The 23335-nt window shown below is 55.3% G+C and overlaps 1 protein-coding gene across 2 annotated transcripts in view; it reads right to left on the bottom strand.

Moving 5' to 3' along the window:
* Positions 1 to 613: 613 nt before the first annotated feature.
* The window catches only part of SKI (SKI proto-oncogene), an 89905-nt gene continuing 67183 nt past the window's right edge, over positions 614 to 23335 (bottom strand). The window contains exons 2-7 of one of the 2 annotated variants that reach the window (XM_064281119.1): positions 10770 to 10895; positions 10548 to 10663; positions 9375 to 9643; positions 8688 to 8992; positions 6827 to 7057; positions 614 to 6484 (exon numbers count right to left, since the gene is read on the bottom strand). In XM_064281119.1, coding sequence (XP_064137189.1) covers positions 6296 to 6484; positions 6827 to 7057; positions 8688 to 8992; positions 9375 to 9643; positions 10548 to 10663; positions 10770 to 10895 — 1236 coding nt within the window. In that variant the 3' untranslated portion in view covers positions 614 to 6295. The remainder of the gene's footprint in view (positions 6485 to 6826; positions 7058 to 8687; positions 8993 to 9374; positions 9644 to 10547; positions 10664 to 10769; positions 10896 to 23335) is intronic. The other variant, XM_023552143.2, reaches the window with a different exon arrangement.

Genomic DNA, 23335 nt, shown 5'->3' with positions numbered 1-23335 from the left:
GGACCCCAGGGCAGGGCCCAGCCCCTCTCACCCACCCCCCTGCCTGGGCCTCAACTGGAGATCCCTTTACGAGGCCCCGAGCCTGATCTTGAGCTCTCTCCTTCACACGGGGCTGTCCCCGGAGGCTTCCGGAACAGGCCTGCTTGCAGCAGGAGAGATCTGGGCTTAGAGCTTGGGCTGAGCGTCTTGTCAGTCAGGGCTGCCAGGCCAGGGAGCAAGAGGGTCTACCTCCAGCTGGCCGGACACCTGCCCAGCACAGAATGGTCCAGAAGACACAGCACGGCCAGCCCCACCTGCCTGCCCCTTGAAGTAGGCCACCTGCTCCAGGCTGGGTGCCTCATGGCTGTGGCCCCAACAGCCTGGCACAGGCCTGGGCACAGATGGCCATGTGTGTGAGAGGCCTCAGGGCCAACGTCATGAAGGCCCAGGGCAGCGAGGGGTGAGGTGGGCAGGGATCCAGCCCCCAAATATTCTGCCTCCCCCCTGCCCCCTGCCCCGTGGCCTGGCAGTGGGTACAGGGCGGAACAGGAAGATCTAGGGCTGCTGGGTCCCCCGTGGCCGGGTTTGACATCCCCCTGGGACTCTGGGCAGCCACCTTCTGGGGCATAGACTATACTGGGGGAGGGACCAGGAGGGACAGCCCCCCAGGAGCTGGTGCCACACATTTTCCCCATGGGGTCCCAGACCCCAGGCTACCCAGGACAGGACCACCAGCTTCCTTCCCAGAAGCCTTGAGAGCAGAATTGGGGGGGGGGGTCCTCTCTATGTACATGGCCTTACCCTTGGCCAGAAATGGGGGTGGGTGGAGAGAAGGTGGCTTCTGGCAGGAGGGAAGTGGGCGACACTTCGCAGGCAGAGGTGAGGGGCTAGGGTGTGTGCGGTAGCCAGGCCTGGGTGGGGTCTCGGCATGGTGGGCCGGGAGACAGGTGAGGGCCCTCGGCTGGCCAAGACAGAACAGCCCAGTGGAGGGGAGCACTGGTGTGGGGGAGCCTTCTAGGCCCTAGAGGACTTCCAGCTCAGGGGCCCTTCCTGGGCAGAGCCTTCTGGTTGAGGAGGAGTCCCTAAGATATAGGCAGGTGGAAGCGGGGAGTCCATGTGGTCCCCACCACAGCCCCCTACCCCTGCAGCCCCTAGCCCATCCCCCGGGTTCCGAGGACAGGGGAAGGACAGGCAGCCAGCTGCTGCTTAGCTGGGCGGCGGCTTCCTCTTTCCACGAGGGCGTGCCTAGGTCCGCCTCCCCAAATCTGCCTGGCCTGACCACGGGGTGGGCGGGAGCGGGGGCTGAAGGTGAGGGACCAGGGCTGACAGCGGGCAGGAGGAAGGCAAGCCACCACGAGAAAAAGACAGTGGAAGACAGCCAGGCACAGCTGAGACCTGTGACCTGGGCAAAGTCCCCTCCCCCCGCTGCTGGTGACTCAGGGGAAGTGAAAGTTGTAGGCGGGCAGGGAGGGCGACTAGGCGTTAGAGTTGGGTCCTGAGTTAGTGCTGGCCTCAGGACTCCCCAAGCAGCCACCTCTGCCCTGGGCTCTTGGTTCCCAAGCCGGAGGAGAGGGGTGGTGTGGAAGCAGGCTCCACCTGGAAAACAGGCCTCACTTGGGCTGGGCGGCTCTGCGGTGCAGGCCGCAGAGGCAGGGCCAGGGAGGTTGGGTCATGGCAGCCCTGAGCTGGGAACCCAAGGATAGAAAGAGAGCCTCTTTGCCCTCCCCACCCTCATCCTCCCTTGGCCCAAAGGCAGGTGCTGCCAGGAAAAGGCTGGGGGAGGAAGAAGTCCCTGCCGGCCGGTTCCGCCTGCTAGGGTGCTCAGAACCCTCCAGTGCGGCACAGATTCAGCGGTACCCAAGGGTCAGGGAGTCTCGGGGCAGCCTGGGAAACAGGAAGCTGAACCTGGAGCCCTGGGAAATGTTGCTGAGCCCAGAGAAGGCTACCACTGGACCTCCAAGACGCCAGCGCCAAGACCTCTGGTCGGCAAGCACCCCAACTGGCCACAGACTCCCCACAAGCAAAGGACATTGGGGCCTCAGCTGTCCCCACTGTGGAGATGGGCCTGTCACTTGCACCATCAGCTACCTCACAGTCCTAGATCCCAGGCAGGAGTGGGACTGCACAGTCTGACTTAGGGCCCTAGGGAGCCTGGAGGTGGTTCAGCCCCCTCACTTAACCCACTCCTCCCAGCGCAGCCTGTGTCCCTGGCTCTGGGTGGTACCCTGAAGGGCAGCCGGTGGGGGTTAGGGTCTGGGCCTGGAGGGCAGGGAGAGAGCTCAGAGAAGTGGATGGGCCATGACTGAGGGAGATGCTGGGGGACCTCCTGTGTGCCCCTCTAACCCCCAAGCCGGGACCTGGATGGGGATCTGCACCTAGGGAGAGAGGGATTTTCCCCGTCAACTGGGGCAGGGTCTGTCTGGAGGCCAGCCCCACCCTGGGGAAGCTGTAATCACAGCTGCCCCCAGGCCCCCAGGGGGGCCCCCTCCCAGCACTGGGGTTCCCACTGACCCTCGGGCAGGAGAGCAGACCACAAAAAGTGCTGCACACACCTCCTGCAGCTTCTTGTGAACCAGGGGCTGATAGGGCCCCCCAGTCAGGGACTGCCTGTCAGGTGGCCTGCAGGAGACCATCCGGAGACCAAAAACCAACAGTGTGGCCAGCCAACAGAATCCTTTAGCTCCCCTCCCTGTGCTCAGTGCTCGGGGACCCCGACACGACCGTAAGAGGAGGGGGACAAGCGCCCGCCACTCAGCTGTCCACAGGAGGGGGCTTGGGGGCATGAGCGGGCCGCCTGACGCTCTCAAGTCCTTTACTGCAGTCTGTGCCAAAGGGCGGCGGGAGGCAGGACCGAAGGACTAACAAGTACACAGGAGTAGTTAAATATGCCAAGCGGTTTCTTTTTTTCTTTTTAAATCAGGCATTTATAAACAAGAAAGCATACATTAATTACATAAAAATAGTTCTCGAATAGTAGAGTAAGTCGTAATATTGTCATTAGCAGCAGCATGGGGGACACGGGGTGGGACGCAGGGTACTCCTGGCGGTTAGGAAGGTCGAGGTGGTCTTTTTCTGTAATCGACTTAAAGCAAGAACAAACTGCCTCCCTCAACCCTGTGGACTGTAAGGGTGGGGGCAGGGGGACCGAACCTCACTCAGAAAACACGCACGGCTGAGGCGCAGGGGGCTGCAGTGGAGGGTGTATTGCACACACCCCCTTCAGCTCGGCTCCTCGTGAGCCGGGTGGGGGACGGGGCACCAGTCAGTGGAGGACTGGCAAGGGGCTTCTTCTTCCCTCTAGCAGACAAGCATTTTTTTGTTTGTTTTTTGTTTCTTTCCTTAGTTAAAAACAACTCAGAAAACAAGACGACTACCAGGTAAGAAAAAGTTTCTGTAAAAGGAGCCACCATATACACGTATGATACAACGGTGTAAAAGGAAAAAAGGTATTTACACGTTAATTGTCTTTACACTGGCTAGTTCTGTAGGAAAAGCAGGGTATTACGTGGACGAGTTAGCTGCTCCGTAGATATGTTATTGCTGTTGGTTTTTCCCTTTGTTAAAACTCTTCTTTCAGTATAGAAATAACAGGTAATGAGGCTGAATACACAAGTATTTAGATAATGGGTTTTACATACTGGGAGGGAGAGTCAACAGCCCACAAGATAGATGCCTCTTCTCCCTTCTTCTGAAAAGACACTAAAGGCAGCTGTGCTAACGGGAGCCCTGGGGCACCCGGGGGTGTCCTAAACCAGCGCAGCCCCTGTAGCCGAGCCACAGCCAGCACCCTGCTAGGCCCTGAGTTGGCGGGACGCCCCGGCGTCCCCCCAGCCTCCCCTGGGGGAGGGTCCCACCTAGAGGTGGCCAGGGCGGCAGGAAAACAAAAAGTGGTGGTACAGGTAGGCCTGTGGCCTGGTGCCATGTCCTGTGCCTGCCACCCCAGTACTGGGCGGGCTAGGCTCCCCGTCTGCACGTCCCTGGGATGGGGACCCATGGGAAGAGATAAGGGAGGAGCTGTGGGGAGGGAAGGGGGGTCCCGGACAGCAGCGCAGTGGACTGCTAGGCCTGTCCGGGGCTATGCCCGCCAGGCCCTTTGGGACACGCTGGTGGTTCCGGTTCACGCTTTCTGAAGTCCAGGACCTTGCTGGGCTAGTGGAACAGGGGCTCAGTGGCCAAGACATGCAGGTGGCCAGAGGGGACAGGCAAGGGGAGGAAGAGGCTTCACCCTGCGTAGCAGACACACATACAACTCTGGAAAGTTTACTCTCTCCTGGGCTGACAGACTCAGAGCAAGGCGGCGGCAGGCCCAATGGAGGGGACCCTGTGTGGGGTCCCCGGATCTCACCACGGTTTTCACTCGGCAACACGGCCCAGCCACACAGAAGCACGCTGACACGCGTAAAGCTTTGCTCCAACTAAATCATTTAGTTTCCCTTGAAGAAATGACGGAAAAAAACACAAATCTGGAAAAAGAGGGTGGAGAACAGCGTCTGCGTGTTGCGTAACAAAACCGACCCTTTACATGACACAGTAATAATGCCCATCGATGGATATACGTGTGGCAGAGGTTTAAAATTCCATGCATACAGATTTAATAACTGCAAAAGAAAAACAAGAGTAAAAAAGAAAAAGTTTCCAAACAAACGCTGCATATATGTGATGTCCCTTTTGCATTGCACTTTAGAAGGGGGCGGGCCAGGCCCGAGCCCCCGCAGTAAACCAAGGGCCAAGACCCTGCAGACGATCCTGTCACCTAAACGCTGGGGGTTTGGCAGTCTCTGCTCCTGGCTTCTTGCTGCCAGCTGTGGCGGCGACTCCTCGTGGCTGTCTGGTAGCCACGCACGCGGCCTCCACCTGCTGTCACACTCGCACCTGCCGCCCTGTGAGAACGGACTCGAGCAGAGAATTCCTGTAAGATCTCTTCTGTAAATAAATACCAGGATTTCAGGATGGGAAGCCGCCTCTTGTCTACGGGGAACTCACTTTTCAAGCTTGGGTGTCAGAAACCTCATACAATTTGCATAAACAGTTGAGAGTAAACGAGAGTATTTGGAATAAATGCAAGTAACTGATTTTGAGGGTGTGGCAGATTCGATCGATACTGAGGGTGGGTATTTTGGGGGTAAAAAGACACGAGTCAGGGTTCGCTGTACAAGATGCTGGAAGGCACAGACCACCCCCCGAAGTTCAGTTTTTGCATTTTCGTTTTCTTGTGATTCCCTTGTTCAACCAAGCACCAGAGGGGATTTCTAAGCACTGCAGCACTCAGGGTTGGAACTGCTCTATAAATTGGCTTGCAATGTTTTCAAAGGAAAAACCTCAGTGGACGGGGAAGTAAAAAGAGAAGGGAAGATTCTTGACAAAGTGCAGTTCTAAGTATGTTTAAATGAACAGACGGACGGACAAAAAGAAATGAAGTGACGCTGCATTTGTTCCGATGTGTGGCCGCGATCCCACCTCAGAGGAGCCATGTCTGCTGAACTGAGGGGGCACTGTGGTCACGGTGGCGGGCATGGGCGGGTGGCACTGTCACCCCAGCATGCCGGATGCGAGGCCGATGCTGCTTTGTGGGGGGCGTGGGTGTGCGGGGGACTCGACGCCCTCCATGGGCTCTGCCCCTCGGTGCGCGTTCCGGACACGCGTGCGGATGGCCACGGTGACGGTGCGGGACCAGGGCAGACGTTAGTAAGGCGGGCAGTGTTTTGCAGCTCATCTCTCTCGCACGGCGCTCTCCTCAGGCTTCCTGACGCTGCAGGAAAACCGGGTCCTTGTCACTTAAAAAATAGACTCTGAAGAAAATCCCTGCGGTGTCCTCCTTGCTGGCTGTGGGGGCGGGATGAGCTGCGATGGCTTCCCAGGGCCGGGCGGGCTGTGTGGCTCCGCCCCAGGCTTCCTTAGCGGGTCTTCAGGTGGGGCGTCGAGTGTTGGTGGGGCTTTCAAAAGTCAGTCATTAAAAAACGTGTTGATTTCTCTGAATATCAAGTCTATTGGTTTTAAATAGCTTATAACAAAAGTGTAAATGTTAAAATGTCCTAGCAAGCAGAGGGCTGCCTGGAGCCGCCGCCGCGGTGCCCGGTGTCGCCAGCGGGGCCAGAGGCCAGCTTGCTCCCTTGAATTGGCCAGTAGAAAATTCTGCAGTGGATTCCAAAAGTATGTGGTTAGAAACACTCGCTTGGTTATAGGCACAGTAAGACGTTGTGCTGTGTGAGCCGAGGGGGTGTGGACGCAGGCCTGTGGTGCCTCCTCGGCCACGGCGCTGAGCACCCGCCTGTCCCGACACGTGCCATCCTGCACGCGCAGCGTGGCAGAGGGGTCCCTACGGCTCCAGCTCAGCCGTGCTCTCACTTCCCGCTGCCTCACCACGTGGCCGGGGCCACAGCTGCTCCTGCAGCTCCTTCACCACCTTTTCCAGGTGCTCACGGGCCTCGCGTTCCCGTAGCAGGTCGGCGCGAAGCTGCTCCCGGTCCGCCTCCGCGTGCTGCAGCTTCACCTGCAGGTCTTCAATCTGTGGGGAGATGCTGCGTCAGCACAGAGCAGCACCCTGCTGCCCCCCACTCCAGGAGCCACCCCCACCCTGCCCTCTGCACCCCAGGGTCAGGCACACCTCTGACAAGGAGATGAGTCAACAACCAGGGTCTGGGAGCCCTCGAGGGGAAGCCCCATGGTGGCAGGGCCCAGGCCTGTTTTGTCATTGCAAGACCAATTTGGTTTGCTGGATGGGGCAGCCTCTGAGCACTCCGGGGGCACCGTTCCCATGCCTGGGAGGAAAGGCCTCAAGTGCACTGTGGCTCACTGTGACTCCGTGTGACCAGGCACCCCAGCTCACTCCATCTCCTCCCTTTCGTACCTGCGCTGAGTACTTGGCACGTAGGCGGCCAGCCTCACAGCCTTTGTCACACACCCGGACCTGCCGTGCCTGCTCCAGCTCACGCTTGAGACGCACACGCGACTCATTGGCCTCCTTCATTTTCTTCTCGTTCTCAGCCCGCAGCCGCTCGATCTCCTTCCGTAGGTTGCGCTTCGCTTCTGTGGCCTCCCGTAGCTTCTCCTTCTTGGCCACACGCAGGAACTCCAGCTCCTGGGGCAGAATGCAGGCTGGTCAGGGTGCTGGGGACCACACCACCTCCCTGACCCTGCTACTCATCTGCAGCCGCCACACCCCCTGCCCAGCAGCCCCTCTGGTGGTTTTCATCTCCCTGGCCCTCCAAAGACATCCCACACAATGGGGTCGTCTGCTCCAATAGTTCTTTCTCAGGTCCAGTGGTGCCACCGAGCCCCCTCGGCACCCTGCTGGGCAGAGGCAGAGTAATGCCCCCCGCCGAGGCCAGAGTGGGCAGCCAATCACGCTCACTGGCTTCTGTCAACACAGGGCTCGGCCATGGGGCACCGAGGGCCAGCTGTCGGTGCAGCCAGATGGGGATGCTGCCTCCCTGAGCCCTGCCCCACATCCCCCTGGAAACCACCCCACCAAGCAGACTCTGAGCGTGAGGCTGAAACATACCCAGACAGCTATGTTCATGCCCTAAAGTCCAGGGGATAGCAGGGCCGTGCGAGGCTGCGCAGGGCAAGAGGCTGCTGCTTGCGAAGCTGTCCCTGAGCTGCCAGTCCTGCCCTGATGCCACAGTGCCCGCTGAGGTGTTCCCTCAGCCCCCTGAGGCTGCCCGTGCTCTCCCCTGCACTCTGGGGTCTGCAGACACCACCCAGGGCTTGCTGTGAGCCCACCCACCAGGCCCCACTACCTTGCTTGTGTCAGAAAAGAAACAGGACAGATGCAAAGGGCCAGAGCGGGAGCTGATACTGCAGCTCAGGACGGTGCTGGGGAGTGGGGGAAGCAGTGTGCTCCAACACCCTCTTCAACAGACAGCAGCCACTCTGCCTGGAACCATCCAGAACCCACCGTGTGGGAAACAGCAAGGCAACGGAGTGGCCAAGAAACTGGAAACGTGGGGTGTATATGGGAGGAGTGGGGAGCATGGACTGAGGGGAGCACCGATGTGGGGTAAGGGCATGTGCGTGTGTGCAACTATGCGGAGGGCTGAATTCATGTGTGTGTGGGGCGTGCGCATGGAGGTGCTTGCATGAAGGTGGGCGCAGGCCATGTGCAGAGGTGCACGCGGGGCATGTGCAGGGCATGTTCGTGGAGGTGGATGTGGGCCAAATGTGTGGAGATGTATTTGGGCTGTTATTTGTGAAGGTGGGTGCAGGGCACATGTGTGGAGGTGCATGTGGAGTTGTGTGCAGGGTGTGTGTGGAGGTGAGTGTGGAGTTGTGCATGCGGAGCTGAGCACAACTGTGCCCGTAGCCCTCTCTGCCCTCAGTGGGCTGCACGGAGACCGCCGGGACCTGCCCACATGCTCCCCACTCAGGGTGCTGTGGCAGACCCCCTCTAGAACACAGAGCTCCAGGTCCACGTCAACTAAAACGCCTTTTGCAGACAACAGGCCCTGCTGGTGGGGCATGTGTGTACCCACTTCTGGCACACAGAGTGTGAAATTGTCTTGGGTGCAGCTGCTCCTAACTCCCTCCACTAAAAATAGCCCGGCTCACTATGCAGAGCAGCAGGCCGCGTCATCATGCAGCACTGAGCAGGGCACGTGACTCATCAAGGGGCCAGCACTGGGGCCTCCCTGAGAGGCCATCGGACATCAGAGGGGCCCCCATACCAGGGCCGTGGCCCCTGGGGGTTTGGACAGATGAGGAGGCCGTACCTGGTGAAGGCTGCGCTTGGCCTGCAGGGCGGCACTCAACTTCTCCTCCTGCCGCACACGCATCCTCACCACCTCGTGCAGGAACTTCTCTTTGGCTTCCTTGGTGTCCAGGCCGCTCTCCAGCGCCTGCCGCAGGTGCTCCAGCTCCGCCTCTAGCCCGCCACCCGGGGCCTCGGCGGCGTGGGCCACAGCGTCCAGAGCGGCGCTGGCAGTGGGCGGGGCATGAACGCTGGGGGAGCTCAGGTCCTTGGCGGAGCTGGACGAGGTAAAGGACGGGGACGAGAGCGAAGACAGGGAGGAGGTGACTGCAGAAAGAAACAATAAACCCAACACTTAGAGCGTACTCCAAAGCACGGTACATCATCCGAAATCACAACACGCTCCTGAGTCAGGGCTGGGGCGGTGTCGCAGCCACACATGAAATCGTGTGGCGCTCTGTGCCGAAGGGGGTACACACGATGGCGGGGGGCACATGCCCCACACCCTAACTGCCTGGGCAGAGCCCGTGCTGACAACCCCAGAGCCATGCCCACAGTGAGGGGCCCCATGCAACACCACACCCACCTGAGGGGCCCCAAATGCTCCCACGCCCAGCCAAGGGGCCCCACGCCCTACCGCATTCCCACCTGAGGGGCCCCAGGCCTGCCCCACACCCAAGTTTGGTGTAAAAGAGAAAACTCCACTCACACTTACATTCCTCTCTGCTTTCAACTTCGACCTCGGCCTCAGAGTCCTTGTCCTCCTCCGGGGCAGCAAGAGGCACCAAGGTCTCGGGGACCACGGGGTTCTCCTCAGCCAGCTTCCGCTTCCGTGGCTGGATGGACACGGAGAGGGGCTCGGCAGCCCGGGAGACGACAGTGGCACATGGCGGGCTAGTCACAACCTTCTGCTGGGCTGGCGGAGCGAGGGCCACATTGGGGGCCACGGCTGTCTCGAAGCTCTTGTAGGAGTAGAAGCTGAAGAGATCGGCAGGTATTGGGGCACTGTGTTTCCCCACCGCCGGACCCTCCCAGCACACATGCGTCCAGCCCTGGGCCCTACAGCACCTGCTCTGCAGCCCCAGGTCACCAGAGTGGGCAGCATCTGGGCCTCAGGGCCACCCACCCATTGCAAGCCCGTTGCAGACGTGCTCGCCTTGGACATCTGAATGTCAGACTTCCAAGGACCAAGACCCACAGGCTCCCAGTGCAGCGGGGATACCAGTGGTGGCTGCCAGGTCCAAGGCTGGCCTGCACCAAGTAGAGGCACGGCCCCTCCCATAGCCCTGCAGGAAGGCCCAGGGAAGGGTTCCCCAGGTGTCAAAGGACCCACACTTTGGGGGCATCTGGGCACCTAGCCCACAGATACCTGTGTGTGCATGGGTGCTCAAAAGCAGCCTCTGTGAGGCCTAAAAAGTAGAGCCGGCTGAAATCAGGCTGCCAGGACAAGCCCTCCTCACAGAGCAGCTGCATTGCCACCGTCACTACAGGGACTCAGCAGAGAGAGGGCTGCAGAAGACGTCTCAACAGACGATGAGGGGAGCCCAGTCACAGTGGCTGCTGATGTCAGGGAACACACCTCCGTGTACCTCGGGGGGGGGCGGGGGCTGGGCAAGGACTCCAGGTCGGAAATCCTCTGTAAGCATGTGTGATTTTGCACGAGCACTTTCTGAAGAGTGCTCCGGTTTGGAGTGAAAGTATGCAAAGGGCACCAGGTAGGTGCAGATGAGCCCCCTTACAACCCCGCTTATTTAGAAAACATGATTCAGTCATCAAATCTAAGACAGCCATGTTTCTCTGCTCAGTAAAGAAAACATCTCACTTGGCACATCACTGTTGAGGGTGGGGCGTCACAGCCGGATGCGGAGTCGGTGGCACTCACCTGTCTCGAATCAGTGCCGGGAGGTGAGGGGGGAGCTCCTTGTCGCTGGTGGATACGGCAGGGGACCAGGGTCGGAAGGCAGAGAGGCGTTGGCGTGGATGCACACAGCCCAGGCTCTGCAGAAGGAGTGTTGTGTGAGGAGCGGGGCCGCGGGCAGAGTGGGAGCTCCCACTCAAGGACCCCCTGACCCAGGGAGTATGTGGGGAGGTCCCACAATAGCACCTTATTGGAGGAACCAGCCAGGGTCCGAAGCCAGCTGGATTGTTTGTCCTTCTCTGCGGCAGCGGGGGACTGGGAGGAGGTGTCATCTGCCTTGGGTCTTATGGAGGCCGGGGGTTCAGAGGACACCTGTGGGCAACAGAGAAAACCACGTTGACACCTCTGGGACCAAGGGGCAGGGTCCCCACCAGCCCCATGGCTGTGCCTTGCTGTTGGGCTGCACCACCTCTGGCCACTGAGGGTCCAGGAGTGACCCCAAGAGCCTGGCCTGGGGGGCACCAAGGGGGTGAGCCGAGACTAAGGGCCAGGAGGCTGTGCACAGCACACATGAAGGTAAGCACGACACTGCCATCTCCCCAGGAGGAGCCGCCAATCACCAACAGAGCAGGCTCTGTGGCACTGCTGTCACGACCAGGGCTGATGACCTCACCCTCGCAGCTGCAGTGGGTTCTGGGTAGAGTGCCAACCCCATGTGGGTTCTGCCAGCGGCTGTGCCCAACCCGTGAGCCAGGCTCCCACACCAGAGGGACCCTGGCTGTGAAGGGCAGCGTGCCTGCAGCCTGAGCAGATGCTCAGCGGGGTCTCAGGGAATAGCTCCCTGTAACCCCAAAGGCTCAGAACTGCAGGAAGTCTGTAAAACACACTCACAGGGGGCAGTCTTTGGAAGGGGGGCGGATCCCCTTCTGGCAGCTGGCAGCCTCGGGGGAGCTCAGAGCTCCCAGACAGGGCACCCGGGCTGAAGTGTGGGGCATGTGTCCTGTTAGCCCAAGGATGTGCCTTGCCGCCCTGGCACGGGGTGGAGGGTGATAGAGGATACCGGGGTGCCCCAGGGCAGCAGGCACAGCCATGCTGGGGTCTGGGCCACCGCAACACAAAACAAGCCATTTGGAGACCATGAAAAGGTGCCTTTTACAGGACGACCCAGTCACTGCCCCAAGCTGACCTTGGGGGCTCTGCCACCTGAGCCCTGGTCAGCACAGGAGGGAGGGCAGTGTGGATGGACCCTTTCGCCTACACCCACTCGAGGCAGCTCTTCTCATCTCGGGGACACAGAACTTGACCTGGTCGGGGCTCAGGCAGGATCCTGCCCCCTGGGGGGTCATCTCTGAACAAGGCCTCGGGTAGGGGCCGAGGGGCAAGGCCCAGCACCCCATGAAGCCAGACAGGGCAGGGCTGGCATGAGGGGCAGAAGTCATGTCCTCAGAACGCCACTCCAGGAGCCGCTTGTCTCTGGCCAGAGTTGGGGGTGGGGGCCGTGAGGCCTTTGTCCTGAAGAGGCAGTGGCCGCTCCCAACAAGGGAAGCATGACCGGGAACCCTGCGCTGGGAGTCAAGGTCCACGTGCCTAGCATCCTCCTGCCCTGGGAAAAGTATCTGAGGCACCTGAAGACTCAGCCACAGAGACTTCCTCAAAGGCCTGGAGTGATCAATCACCCAGAAAGAAAGACGACTGAAACACCCTCTGTGCACCAGTCTCCCAAGGGCTCTCACAGTGGCCCAGGCAGGAGCCCCTCCCTGTACTGTTTGGGCGCGACAGCCCCGGCGAGTTCAGAGCCGGTGACATTGCGCAGGGTGGGGCTTCCTGTCTGAGCAAACACTGAACTAGGGCATGAAGACGAGGCTGAGTTCCTGCCCAGGGAAAAGCCACAGCCCGGCGCCGTCTGACACGGCTAGGAAACCTCAGAGCGCGGCTTCCTGGGTGGGGAGTGTCAGACTAACAGGGCCCAGCACACCTGTGGCTGGGGCGCAGGGCAGGCGCAGGTCCCTTAGGCAGGCGAGGCAAGTCTGGGGATGGGGTAGGCCTGAGCTCTGAGTCACATGGCAAGGCATCTCTTGTTCGGGGAATACCCCCACCCCCGGGAGGCAAGGCACTGGGCACTGCAGACTTGTCCCTTGTCAACTCTGGAGAAAGGTGGTCCCGGAGGCTCCCAATACCCAGAGCACACATACCTAGTGTTTTCTATTACATTATTCATAACATTACAAAGAACGGGAATTTCAGAACACTTTGTGCTCACGTGGAATCTGGACACAGACCAAGAGACAGTCACGTGAACAGAACAAGGGGATACTGTATGGTTTAAAATTAGAAAAGGTGTGCCTGCAACAGGGTTGTAGTCTTCCACCTTACTCATTCAATCTGTATGCTGAATAATCCGAAAAGCCAGACAATATGATGAAGAATGTAGCATCAAGATTGGAAGAAGACTCATTAACAACCTGCAGATGACACACCTTGCTTGCTGAAAATGAAGACAAGAAGCACTTACTGATGAAGGTTGAGGACTACAGCCTTCAGTATGAATTACACATGAACATGAAGAAAACGAAAATCCTTATAACTGGGCTGATGAACATCATCATGATACATGCAGAAAACATTGAAGTTGTCAACAATTTCATTCTGCCTGGATCAACAATCAATGCCTATGGAAGCCACAGTCAAGAAATCAAAGATGTATGGCATGGAGCCACCTGCCTGGCTTCAAGTGCACCCCTCCCCATCACAGTAAATGGGATGGGGCCTGCCGAGGCCACTTCTGCCCCCCGGCCATGATACCAGCAGGTGTCACATCCCCTTTGGTAGCACTGGCTGCTGACCCCCAGAACATGTCCCACAGCCCATGGCCCACATCCCACGGACCATGTCTCACAGTATACAGCCCAGATCCCACAGCCCATGGACCATGTCCCACAGCCCACGACCACATCCCACAACACATGGCCCACATCCCACAGCCTGTGTCCCACAGCACGTGGCCACGTCCCACAGCCCACAATCCATGTCCCACAACAAACAGCCCATACCCCACGGCCCACAGTCCACAGCTCACATCCCACAGAACATGGCCCACCGCCCATGAACCCACAGTAGGCCGAAGATGTGAAAGCCACTCTGGGAGACATGGGCACTGGCTGTTGCTAGTTGAAAGGTGGAGGAGCTGGAGAGGAGAGCCCTGGGCGACTCCCCATACGACGTCCTCAACCAGAGGCAGTGCAGTGAGGTGGAGGTAAGCAACCAGAGCCCCCCACTGCTGTCACCCAGCATACCCAGTGCCACAGCCCGGGCAAGATGCTCAGAGCACACCTGGCCAGCACCTTCTCGGAAACGCTGTGATGTCCCTGTCCAAAGAGGTTACTGGGAATATCATCAGCACCCCTACATGGCAGCTGCGTTTTTGGAAACAAACAAAGGCCAAGGGGGCACCAGTCCCACCAGGTCAACATGAAGCGCCCCATTCCAACTTTACGGGCATACCATCGAGAGAGTGAGACCACCCACAGGCTTGGAAAAAACATCTTCAATCACATGTCTGGTAAGGGGCTGTGTCTAGAGTATATAAAGATCTCTTACAATCAACAAGAGGACAACTTGACTTAAAAATGGGTGAAGGGAAGGAGGGAGCGGGCTGACTCATTGGGGGAGAGTAAGTGGGAGTATGGAGTAAGATGTATATAAGCTTACATGTGACAGATTGACTTGATTTGTAAACGTTCACTTAAAGCTCAATAAAAATTATAAAAAAAATGGGTGAAGGTCAATGAAATACTATGCATCGATAAAGAGCAATGATGAATCTGTGAAACATTTCATAACATGGAGGAATCTGGAAGGCAGTATGCTAAGTGAAATTAGTCAGTTCCAAAAGGACAAATATTATATAAGACCACTATTTATTATAATAACTGAAAAAATAGTTTAAACAGAGAAGAAAATATTCTCTGATGGTTATGAGAGGGGGAGGGAAGGAGGGAGGGAGAAGGGTTTTCACTGGTTAGATAGTGGATAGGAATTATTTTGGGTGAAGGGAAGGAGAACACACAATACAGGGGAGGTCAGCACAGCTGGACTAAACCAAAAGCAAAGAAGTTTCCTGAATAAACTGAACGCTTCGAAGGCCAGTGTAGCTGGGGTGGGGGTTTGGGGACTATGGTTTTAGGGGACATCTAAGTCAATTGGCATAATAAAATCTATTAAAAAAACATTCTGCATCCCACTTTGGAGAGTGGCTTCTGGGGGTCTCAAGCGTTAGCAAGCGCCCATCGAAGATGCATCAGTGGGTCTCAACCCACCTGGAACAAAGGAGAATGAAGAACACCAAAGACACAAGGTAATTATGAGCCCAAGAGACAGAAAGGACCACATAAACCAGAGACTGCATCGGCCTGAGACCAGAAGAGCTAGATGGTGCCCAGCTACAACCGATGAGGGCCCTGACAGGGAGCACAATGGAAAGCCCGAGGGAGCACAAGAGCAGTGGGATGCAGACCCTAAATTCTCATAAAGAGACCAGACTTAATGGTCTGACTGAGACTAGAAGGACCCCAGAGGTTATGGTCCCCAGGCCTTCTGTTAGCCCAAGACAGGAACCATTACCAAAGCCAACCCTTCAGACAGGGATTGGACTAGACTATGGGATAGAAAATGATACCGGTGAAGAGTGAGCTTCTTGGATCAAGTAGACACATGAGACTGTGTGGGCAGCTCCTGTCTGAAGGGGAGATGAGAGGGCAGAGGGGGTCAGAAGCTGGCTGAATGGACAAGAAAAGAGAGAGTGGAGGGAAGGAGTGTGTTGTCTCATTAAGGGCAGAGCAATGAGGAGTATATAGCAAGGTGTGTATAAATTTTTTTTATGAGAGACTGACTTGATTTGTAAACTTTCATTTAAAGCACAATAAAAATTAAAAAGAAAAAAAATGGGTGAAGGACTTGAACAGACGTTTTCCCAAAGAAGATACACAAATGGCCAGCAAACACGTGAAAAGATGTTCACCATCATTAGTCATCAGGGAAATGCAAATCAAAACCACAACAAGATACCACTTCATGCCCACTACAACAGTTATGATCAAAAACATGAATGTTAACAAGCATTGGCGAGAAGGTGGAGAAACTGGAGCCTTTATGCATTGCTGAGAGGAATATAAAATGGTAGGGTAGCTGTAGGCGACAGTTTAGTGGTTCCTCAAAAAGTTAAACAAAGAATTACCCTATGACCCAGCAATTCCATTCCTAGGTATGAACCTGGAAGAACTCAAGACAGGTGTTGAAACAAAAACTTGTACATGTATGTTCATGATTCACAACAGCCAAAAGGTGAAAACTGCCCAAATGTCCATGCATTAACATGTAGTCCATCCACACAATAGAACGTTACTCAGTCATAAAGAGAAAGGAAGCTCTGACACATGTCACAACATGGGTGAGCCTTGAAAACATTACGCTGAGACACAAAAGACTACATATTGTACGACTCCATTGACACGAAATGTCCAGAACAGGTGAATCCTTAGAGACAGAAAGCAGATCAGTGGTTACCAGGTGCTGGGGGAGGGGGAATGGGAGTTATTGCTTAGTGTGTGCAGGGTTTCTGCTTGGCGGAATGAAAACATTCTGGAACTAAGGAGTGGAGATGGTTGTACAACCTGGTGAAGTACTAAAACCACTGAGCTGTTCACTTTAAAACAGTGAATTTCATTGCATGTGTATTACATCTCAATAAAGCTGTTATTAAAAAATGTATTACTACATCAGCAGTGAGCAAGTGGATAAGGAAATTATGGAAATATTACCATTTACAACAGCATCTAAGAGAATAAAGTAACTAGAAATAAATTTAACCAGGAAGGTGAAAGACTTGTACACAGAAAACTATATTACTAAAATAAAAAGAGAAGACCTAAATAACCGGAAGGACATTCTGTGTTCAAAGACTGGAAAGCTTACTATAGTTAAGATTGCAAAGCAATTTATAAATTCAGTGCAATCCCAATCAAAATTCCAACAGCCATCTTTGCAGAAACGGAAAAGCCAATCTTCAAATTCATGTGGAAGGGCAAGGGACAGTGAATAGCTAAATCAATCTTAAAGAAGAAGAATAAAGGAGGAGGACTCTGCCTCCTGATTTCAAAACATATTACAAAGCTACAGTAATTAAAACAGCCTGGCACAGTATAGTAACAGATATTTGGACCAAAGAAATAGAATTGTGAGTCCAGAAATAAATCCATACACTGATTTTCAACAAGGGTGCTAAGTCCATTCAATGGGCAAAGTAAGAGTCTTTTCAATAAAAGGTGCTAAGAGAACTGAATTTCCACATGTAGAAGAATTAACCAGGATCTATGCCTCACACCATATACAAAAAAAATTAAAAACATTTATCAAGAACCTAAATGTGAAAACTAAAACCATAAAATTCTTAGAAGAAAATGTAGGGGCAAGGCTGTGGGACCTAGTTTTTAACGACAGGTTATCAGATATGATAATAAAAGATAAGCAGCAAAAGACAAAAAAGATAGATGGGACCTCACAATAAATACTTTTGTTTATCAAAAAACTTTATCAAAAAAGTAGAAAGACAACCTACTAATTCAGAGAAAATTTTGGGCGATCATATACCCAATATGGGTCTAATATCCAAAATAAATAATAAAAAAAAACTTTCCATAACTTAATACCAAAAAGACAAACAATCCAATCAAAAAAATAAGCAAAGGACTTGAACACACAGTTCACCAAAGAAGATATTCAAATGGCTAACAAGCACATGAAGAGATGCTCAACGTTATTAGCCATTAACCAAAAGCCCAAATCCACTGCTGTGGTGTCAATTCCGACCCATAATGACCGTACAGGACAGAGCAGAACTGCCCCCATAGGGCTTCCAAGGCTGTGAATCTATGGTAGCAGGCTGCCACATCTTTCTTCCATGGAGCGGCTGGTGGGTTCAAACCAGTAACCTCTCAGTTACCAGCTGAGCATTTAACCATTGGGTCACCAAGGCTCCTCTCATTAGCCATTAAAACACACACACCCGTTGCCACTGAGTCGATTCCGACTCATAGCGACCCTATAGGACAGAGTAGAACTGCCCCCCAGAGCTTCCAAAGAGCGCCTGGTGGATCTGAACTGCCAACCTTTTGGTTAGCAGCTGTAGCACTTAACCACTGTACTACCAAGATTTCTCATTAACCATCAGAGAGATGCAAATCAAAATCCACAATGAGATACCACCTCACCCCTATTAGAATAGCAACGATTGGGGAAAAAAAAAAAGGAAAACAACAAGTTGATGAGGTTGTGGAGAAACTGGAACCCTCATTCACCACTTGTGGGAATGTAAAATGGTACAGCCACTGTAGAAAACAGTTTGGGGGTTCCTCACAAAGAACTACCATATGACTCAGCAATCCCAATCCTAGCAACACAAGGAGCACAAACAGAAACCTGTCCACCAATGTTCACTGCAGCACTTTTCACAATAGCCCAAAGGTGGAAACAACCAAACCGTCCATCAACAGATGATGGACAAACACAACGTGGCGCATCCACACAATGGCATACACTCAGCCGTACAGAGAAACGCAGTCCTGGTGCACGCCACAACACGGATGAACCCTGAGAGCATCGTGCAGTCAGTCAGCTGCAAAAGGACAAAGACTGTATGACCTTCCTTACATGAAATAAGCAAATAGATAAAAATGAAAAATTAGTGGTTACCAGGGGTGGGAAGGATGGGGAAACAGGGAGTTTTTGCTTAGGAGGCAGTGACTTTACGTTCATGGTGGTGGAAGGATTTGGAAAAAGAATGGCTGCACAACTCGAAGAATGTAACCAACGTCACTGAACTGTACGTGTAGAGACTGTTGAGACGGCATGTGTTTTGTCATGTGTATTTTTACCACAGTAAAAGGATGAATCTTTGGTTAGATTCATGGTCGCCCAGACTCACGGCAAGGCGCAGTGTAGACACCTGGGGAGAAGCCGACACAGAAGCCAGTGCAGGGCCCGGCAACAAAACAAAACAAAACCCATTACCATTGAGTCGATTCTGACTCATAGCAACCCTACAGGACAGAGCTGAACTGCCCCACAGGGTTTCCAAGGAGCACCTGGTGGATTCAAACTACCGCCCTTTTGGTTAGCATTTACGCCACCAGGGTTTCCGGAGCTCCGGTCAAATCTGACCAAAACACGCTGTCTAGCACAGGGCGTAGCAGGCTCCGGGTCAGCCCAGGAACAACCCCCAGTCTCAGAGGGGCTCCACAGGTAGCAGTGGCCTCTCCTCCCCAGAAGTAGGATGTGAATGGAAAAGCAGTGAGGCCTCCACTGAGCGTCAGGCACACTGGGTGGGATAGCTCCCAGCCCAGCCCACAGAGGGCCAGCTCCAACTATGCCCACCATTAGCACCAGGTGACTGGCAGGCCAGCGGCCTATGCCACCTTGGAGCTCAGAGGCTCTAGGAGAGTGGATGAGTGCTGTCATGAAACAGCTGGTGTGGGGCGAGAAACTGCACCAGAGACTGCTCTGAGCCAGCGGGGAATGCTCTGTGCCGGCGGGGGTTGGGGGGTTCCTCCTCAGTGGACCTGCAGGCCAAGTGCCAGCTGATCAGGACGCAACCATGTGGCCTTAGCCAAGGTCACAGGAATGAAGGGCAGGACTGCACCCAGACACAAGGACTCAACAGACAAGTCCTCCGAACAAGCTCAGGGCAGGGGGTCTTCGTCTTGTGCCAAGTGGGGTCCAGGGAACGGCTGGGCACAGGCCCCCTCCAGGAGCCCCGCGGCTGCTCTGATGGGGATAACCTGGCAGACACGGCAGGGCCCTCATGGCATGTTGCCATCGTGAGCCTGATCACTTGATCGTGCTCGCTGACTGGCAGCAATCCCCACGCTGGAACAAATCGCACTGGCACCTGCTGGCCGGGCCTGAGAGTGCACTGAAGCCACACCGGGAGGCTCCCCCACAGCTCACAGACTCAGGCCACAGTGGTCACAGGGTGCTGGGCTGTGATTTGTCAATGAGGAATCGCCAAATCACAGAGATAAAAACTTTTCATAGGAACATCAATCATTCAAGAAACATCCAAACTCAAAACTCTTCCGCTCCAGATTAAGCCTGGCTGCGATGGTTCAGGGCCGGGCCGGGCAGGACAGGCGCCTGACGTCCGGGAAGGAGGAAGCTTGTCTGCTGAGAGCTTCCCGCTGGGGAGGGCTTCCCAGCACCACGCTGTCCATGGATGTCACTGGAGGCTTCCCTGCTTCAGGACCGTGTGTGGGACAAAGCAACGTCCTCTCAGCAAGAGGCGAAGCTCACAAGAAAATACGAAACACCTTGGGCCAAACACGGAAAGGGAACCAAAGGGACTAAAGACCAGGGTAGCCTGCCGATGCGGGTGCCCCGGGGGTCCGCTGTGCAGGGGGAGGACAGGCTGGAGCTGGAGCAGAGACCACTGAGGCCCCCACCTGGGGTTGCTCACAGGGTTCAGGGGCCACCACACACAAAGAGAGAGCCACCACGAAAAAGAGAGCAAAGTGGAGCATCCAGCTTCGTTCAACAGTAACCAATGAAAACCACGACATGCATCTGTTCAAAATGAGTGAACACACAAAGAAGGGAGACAAGAATAACATAACCACCAGGCAGCTCTGAAAAACACCCTCCAGAACACGAACAGTTCTCAAAGAAGTTATCCAAACTCAGTGCTGGGGATTGTTGTCGTCGTGGGGTCAGCTCGGGCTCATGGCAACCCTGCGCACAACACACTGAAACACTGCCCGGTCCATACAAAGGACAGTGAGAGGAACGTATGGACGTGACCAGAAGAAGAGAAGGTCCAAGCGCCCCAGAAGGAGAGACAGTGGGCAGGAGGTGAAAGGGGCCACGAAGCAAGTCCGCAGCTAGGAGAAGCAGATGGCTCATCTGTGACGGCGCATCCGTGACAGGTCTCTTATTCAAGTTCGGTCTAGAACAGTGGGTCCCAGACAGCGGTGTGACCTTCTGGATGGAGGTCTGACAGTTCACGGCTGCCTGCTCTGTCCTCGTCCTCTCAGACACGTACAATGGGGATGAAGAGGCCACGTGAAGTGTGACAACACCACTGCATGCAAAGGCCAAAGGGGTGTGGGCTTATGACCCTGTGCGCTACAAATCTCCACTTTTATTTATTTCTAATGTGGGCATCTGAAGAGGCGGCAGGCAAGAGACAGAAGTGCTCTGGGTGCTGAGACCAGTAAGTTAAAGCATGACTGATTTGGAGCACACGCGCCACGCAGCACACGTGTGGGCATGAGGCCCCTGCCTTCTCATCACTGCCGGGCCAGTGGAAAACCATCCTCCCTTCAGGGCACCAGGCCCAAGGCTACAACTTAAATGTGCAGATTCAAGCCAGGCTCAAGTCTCCTGCCCCATCAGGACCAGCCAACTTCACATCTGACAGAGCACGAGACAGAACACGGGGAGAGTGCTACATTCCCACCGCTGCTAGTGCAGGTGTGCCCACAAGTAAACAGGCAGACGCCCTGGGGGCCTGGAAGCCGCCTGTTGCCACTGCCCTGTGATGCACCCAAGCTGGGTGCCAACACACCGCAGGCAAGAGCCTGGGAGAACACATGGCATCTCTACTTCCTGTGAAGGAGCTGCCCTCCTGCAGACCACCCTGCGTCCCCCCCATCCCAGGCCCTGGGCAGTGGCCAGTGTGTCTCTGGAATGGACAAGGGCCCTCAGGACATGCCAGCAACCCCCTTCACTCATCAGAGCCCTGTGTACTCGGGCAGAGGGCCCTCTGGTGTGGGGCAAACAGCGCTGGGAAAGGCTCTTCCTTCCTCCTGCCCTTGGGTGAGGGTGTCATAGACCGCACTGGAGGACAGAGATCTGGACCAAGCCAGCTGCTCACAGGGTAGCCCAAAATGGCATATGTCTCCAAAAGGGGCCCTTCCATGGGCGGCAAGCCCCTCTGCAGGAGGTCCGAGTGGGGAGAGCAGCCCTCTGGGCTCTCAACTGCACGGATGGCAAGGGCCCAGCTGCCCCTCCCCCCGTATCACTCTGAGGGACAGGAGTCAAGGCCTGCAAACACTGCCCTTTGCCCACCACCACCGGCGCTCCCTTGACACCAGCCCTGGGCAGTCCTCTCCATGTCCAGGTGCAGCCCCGAGCACAGACTAGGCTACGGCCCTCGACATGCATCCGGGAGCCAAGCCCCATGGCTGCGTCTCACAGCGGCGACCAGGCACACCCCCAGGCTGCAAGCAAGATGTGGCCGAGACGTGTTTCCCCGAGCAGCCCAGTCCACGCTGTCCTCCAGCTGTGACAAGAGGCCCCCGGGGCACTGGGCGTCCTGTGACAAAGCCCCACAAAAACCACCCACTGTCCCCACAGGTAAGTCCCTGGACGCCTGCCCACAGGAACCACTGTGTCAGAGTTGGCTCAGGTTTGCACCGTGGGCCATTTCTGCAGATTTTACAGTTCTAGAAACTGCCAGGCTATTTTTATACACACCATTAATATTTTACACATGATAATTCAAGTTCCATATCATGCTTAAATTAACCTATTTTCTGATGATTGTGGTGCATGAGAAGCAGATTAAACGTGCAAGACAACCCCAAACCCGAAATGAAGAGAAAGCAGATGTTAACAATTCACTTTGATTTCTTTTTTTAAAATTTAAATAGGTCACCATTTCTGTTCCTTCCACTCTGCGGACAGGAATCACTTGAATCTTTTCTAAGGAAATGGAGCTGAGTAGCCCCAGCCTCATGTCTTCCACCCGACATGAACCAGCCCCACACACGGTGACACTTTGCCTGACAAACACTGACACATCCTCTGCGTCCAGGACCCTCACTGTGCCAGCTGCTTGGTTCGTTCCTTCCCCAGGAACCCAGCCATGTGCCCTTCATGGCCACCACCAAGCACCACGGCCATAGCCACATACCACCTCCATCACCACCATGTACCACAGCCATGGTTGTCATCGCCACCATGCACTGCTGCCATCTACACACGTACAATGGCCGTAGCCACACGCCACAGCCACGGCCACCATCATACAGCTCAGATATCACCACCACACCAAACACCACAGCCCCGTGGCTGCATCTCACTGTGGGGACCAGGCACACCCCTAGGTATAGGCATCTTGCTTCCCCAAGCAACCCAGTCTATGCCGCCGGCACATTTCATCCTCAGAGCAGCAGGGCTGGGTGCGACCCCATGCCCCTCTTCACCTGGTCTCCTCACCAGAGGCCCACACTGGTCCCATCCTACCCAAATACCCTGGCAACACCTCACTTTCAGATTTAGACAAAAAGTGGGAGTTCCCCATGTGCATGTGGGGTAAACGCAGCCATTCTTGCCCTCTGCGGGCAGCACTCATTGGTCACCCTCCAAGACCTCAGAGACCGAACTTAGAACAACGGGCTGTGCTGAGAGCCTGTGGGTTTGTTCTGAGGCTTATTTAACCCTCAGTGATGTGTCTGCTAGGGAGGGGCTTCCCAGAGCCTCAGAGCCACGCCCAGCGGACACTGCCTCCCGCCATGTTCACAGCATCCCATCCACTGTATGTGCGGTTGTGGTGTGTGCTGATGACAACGGAACAGGAGGAAGCGCGGGGAGGAGGGGACGGCACAGGCAGCAGCACAGGATGCTGTGGTCACTGTTCCTGGAAGGCCAGCTCACCGAGAACAGGCTTCATCAAAAGAGAACATTCTATAGGAACAGCAGGCGAGGGGGATGGTGCCGTGATGTTGCCCTCCGATACAGACAACATGGAGCCCTTGCCCCAT

Source organism: Loxodonta africana, chromosome 3 (assembly GCF_030014295.1).
Source record: "Loxodonta africana isolate mLoxAfr1 chromosome 3, mLoxAfr1.hap2, whole genome shotgun sequence".
NCBI classification, from domain to species: Eukaryota; Metazoa; Chordata; class Mammalia; order Proboscidea; family Elephantidae; genus Loxodonta; species Loxodonta africana.
Note: the sequence above shows the minus strand (reverse complement) of the source record. Positions and strands in the feature narration are given on the sequence as shown.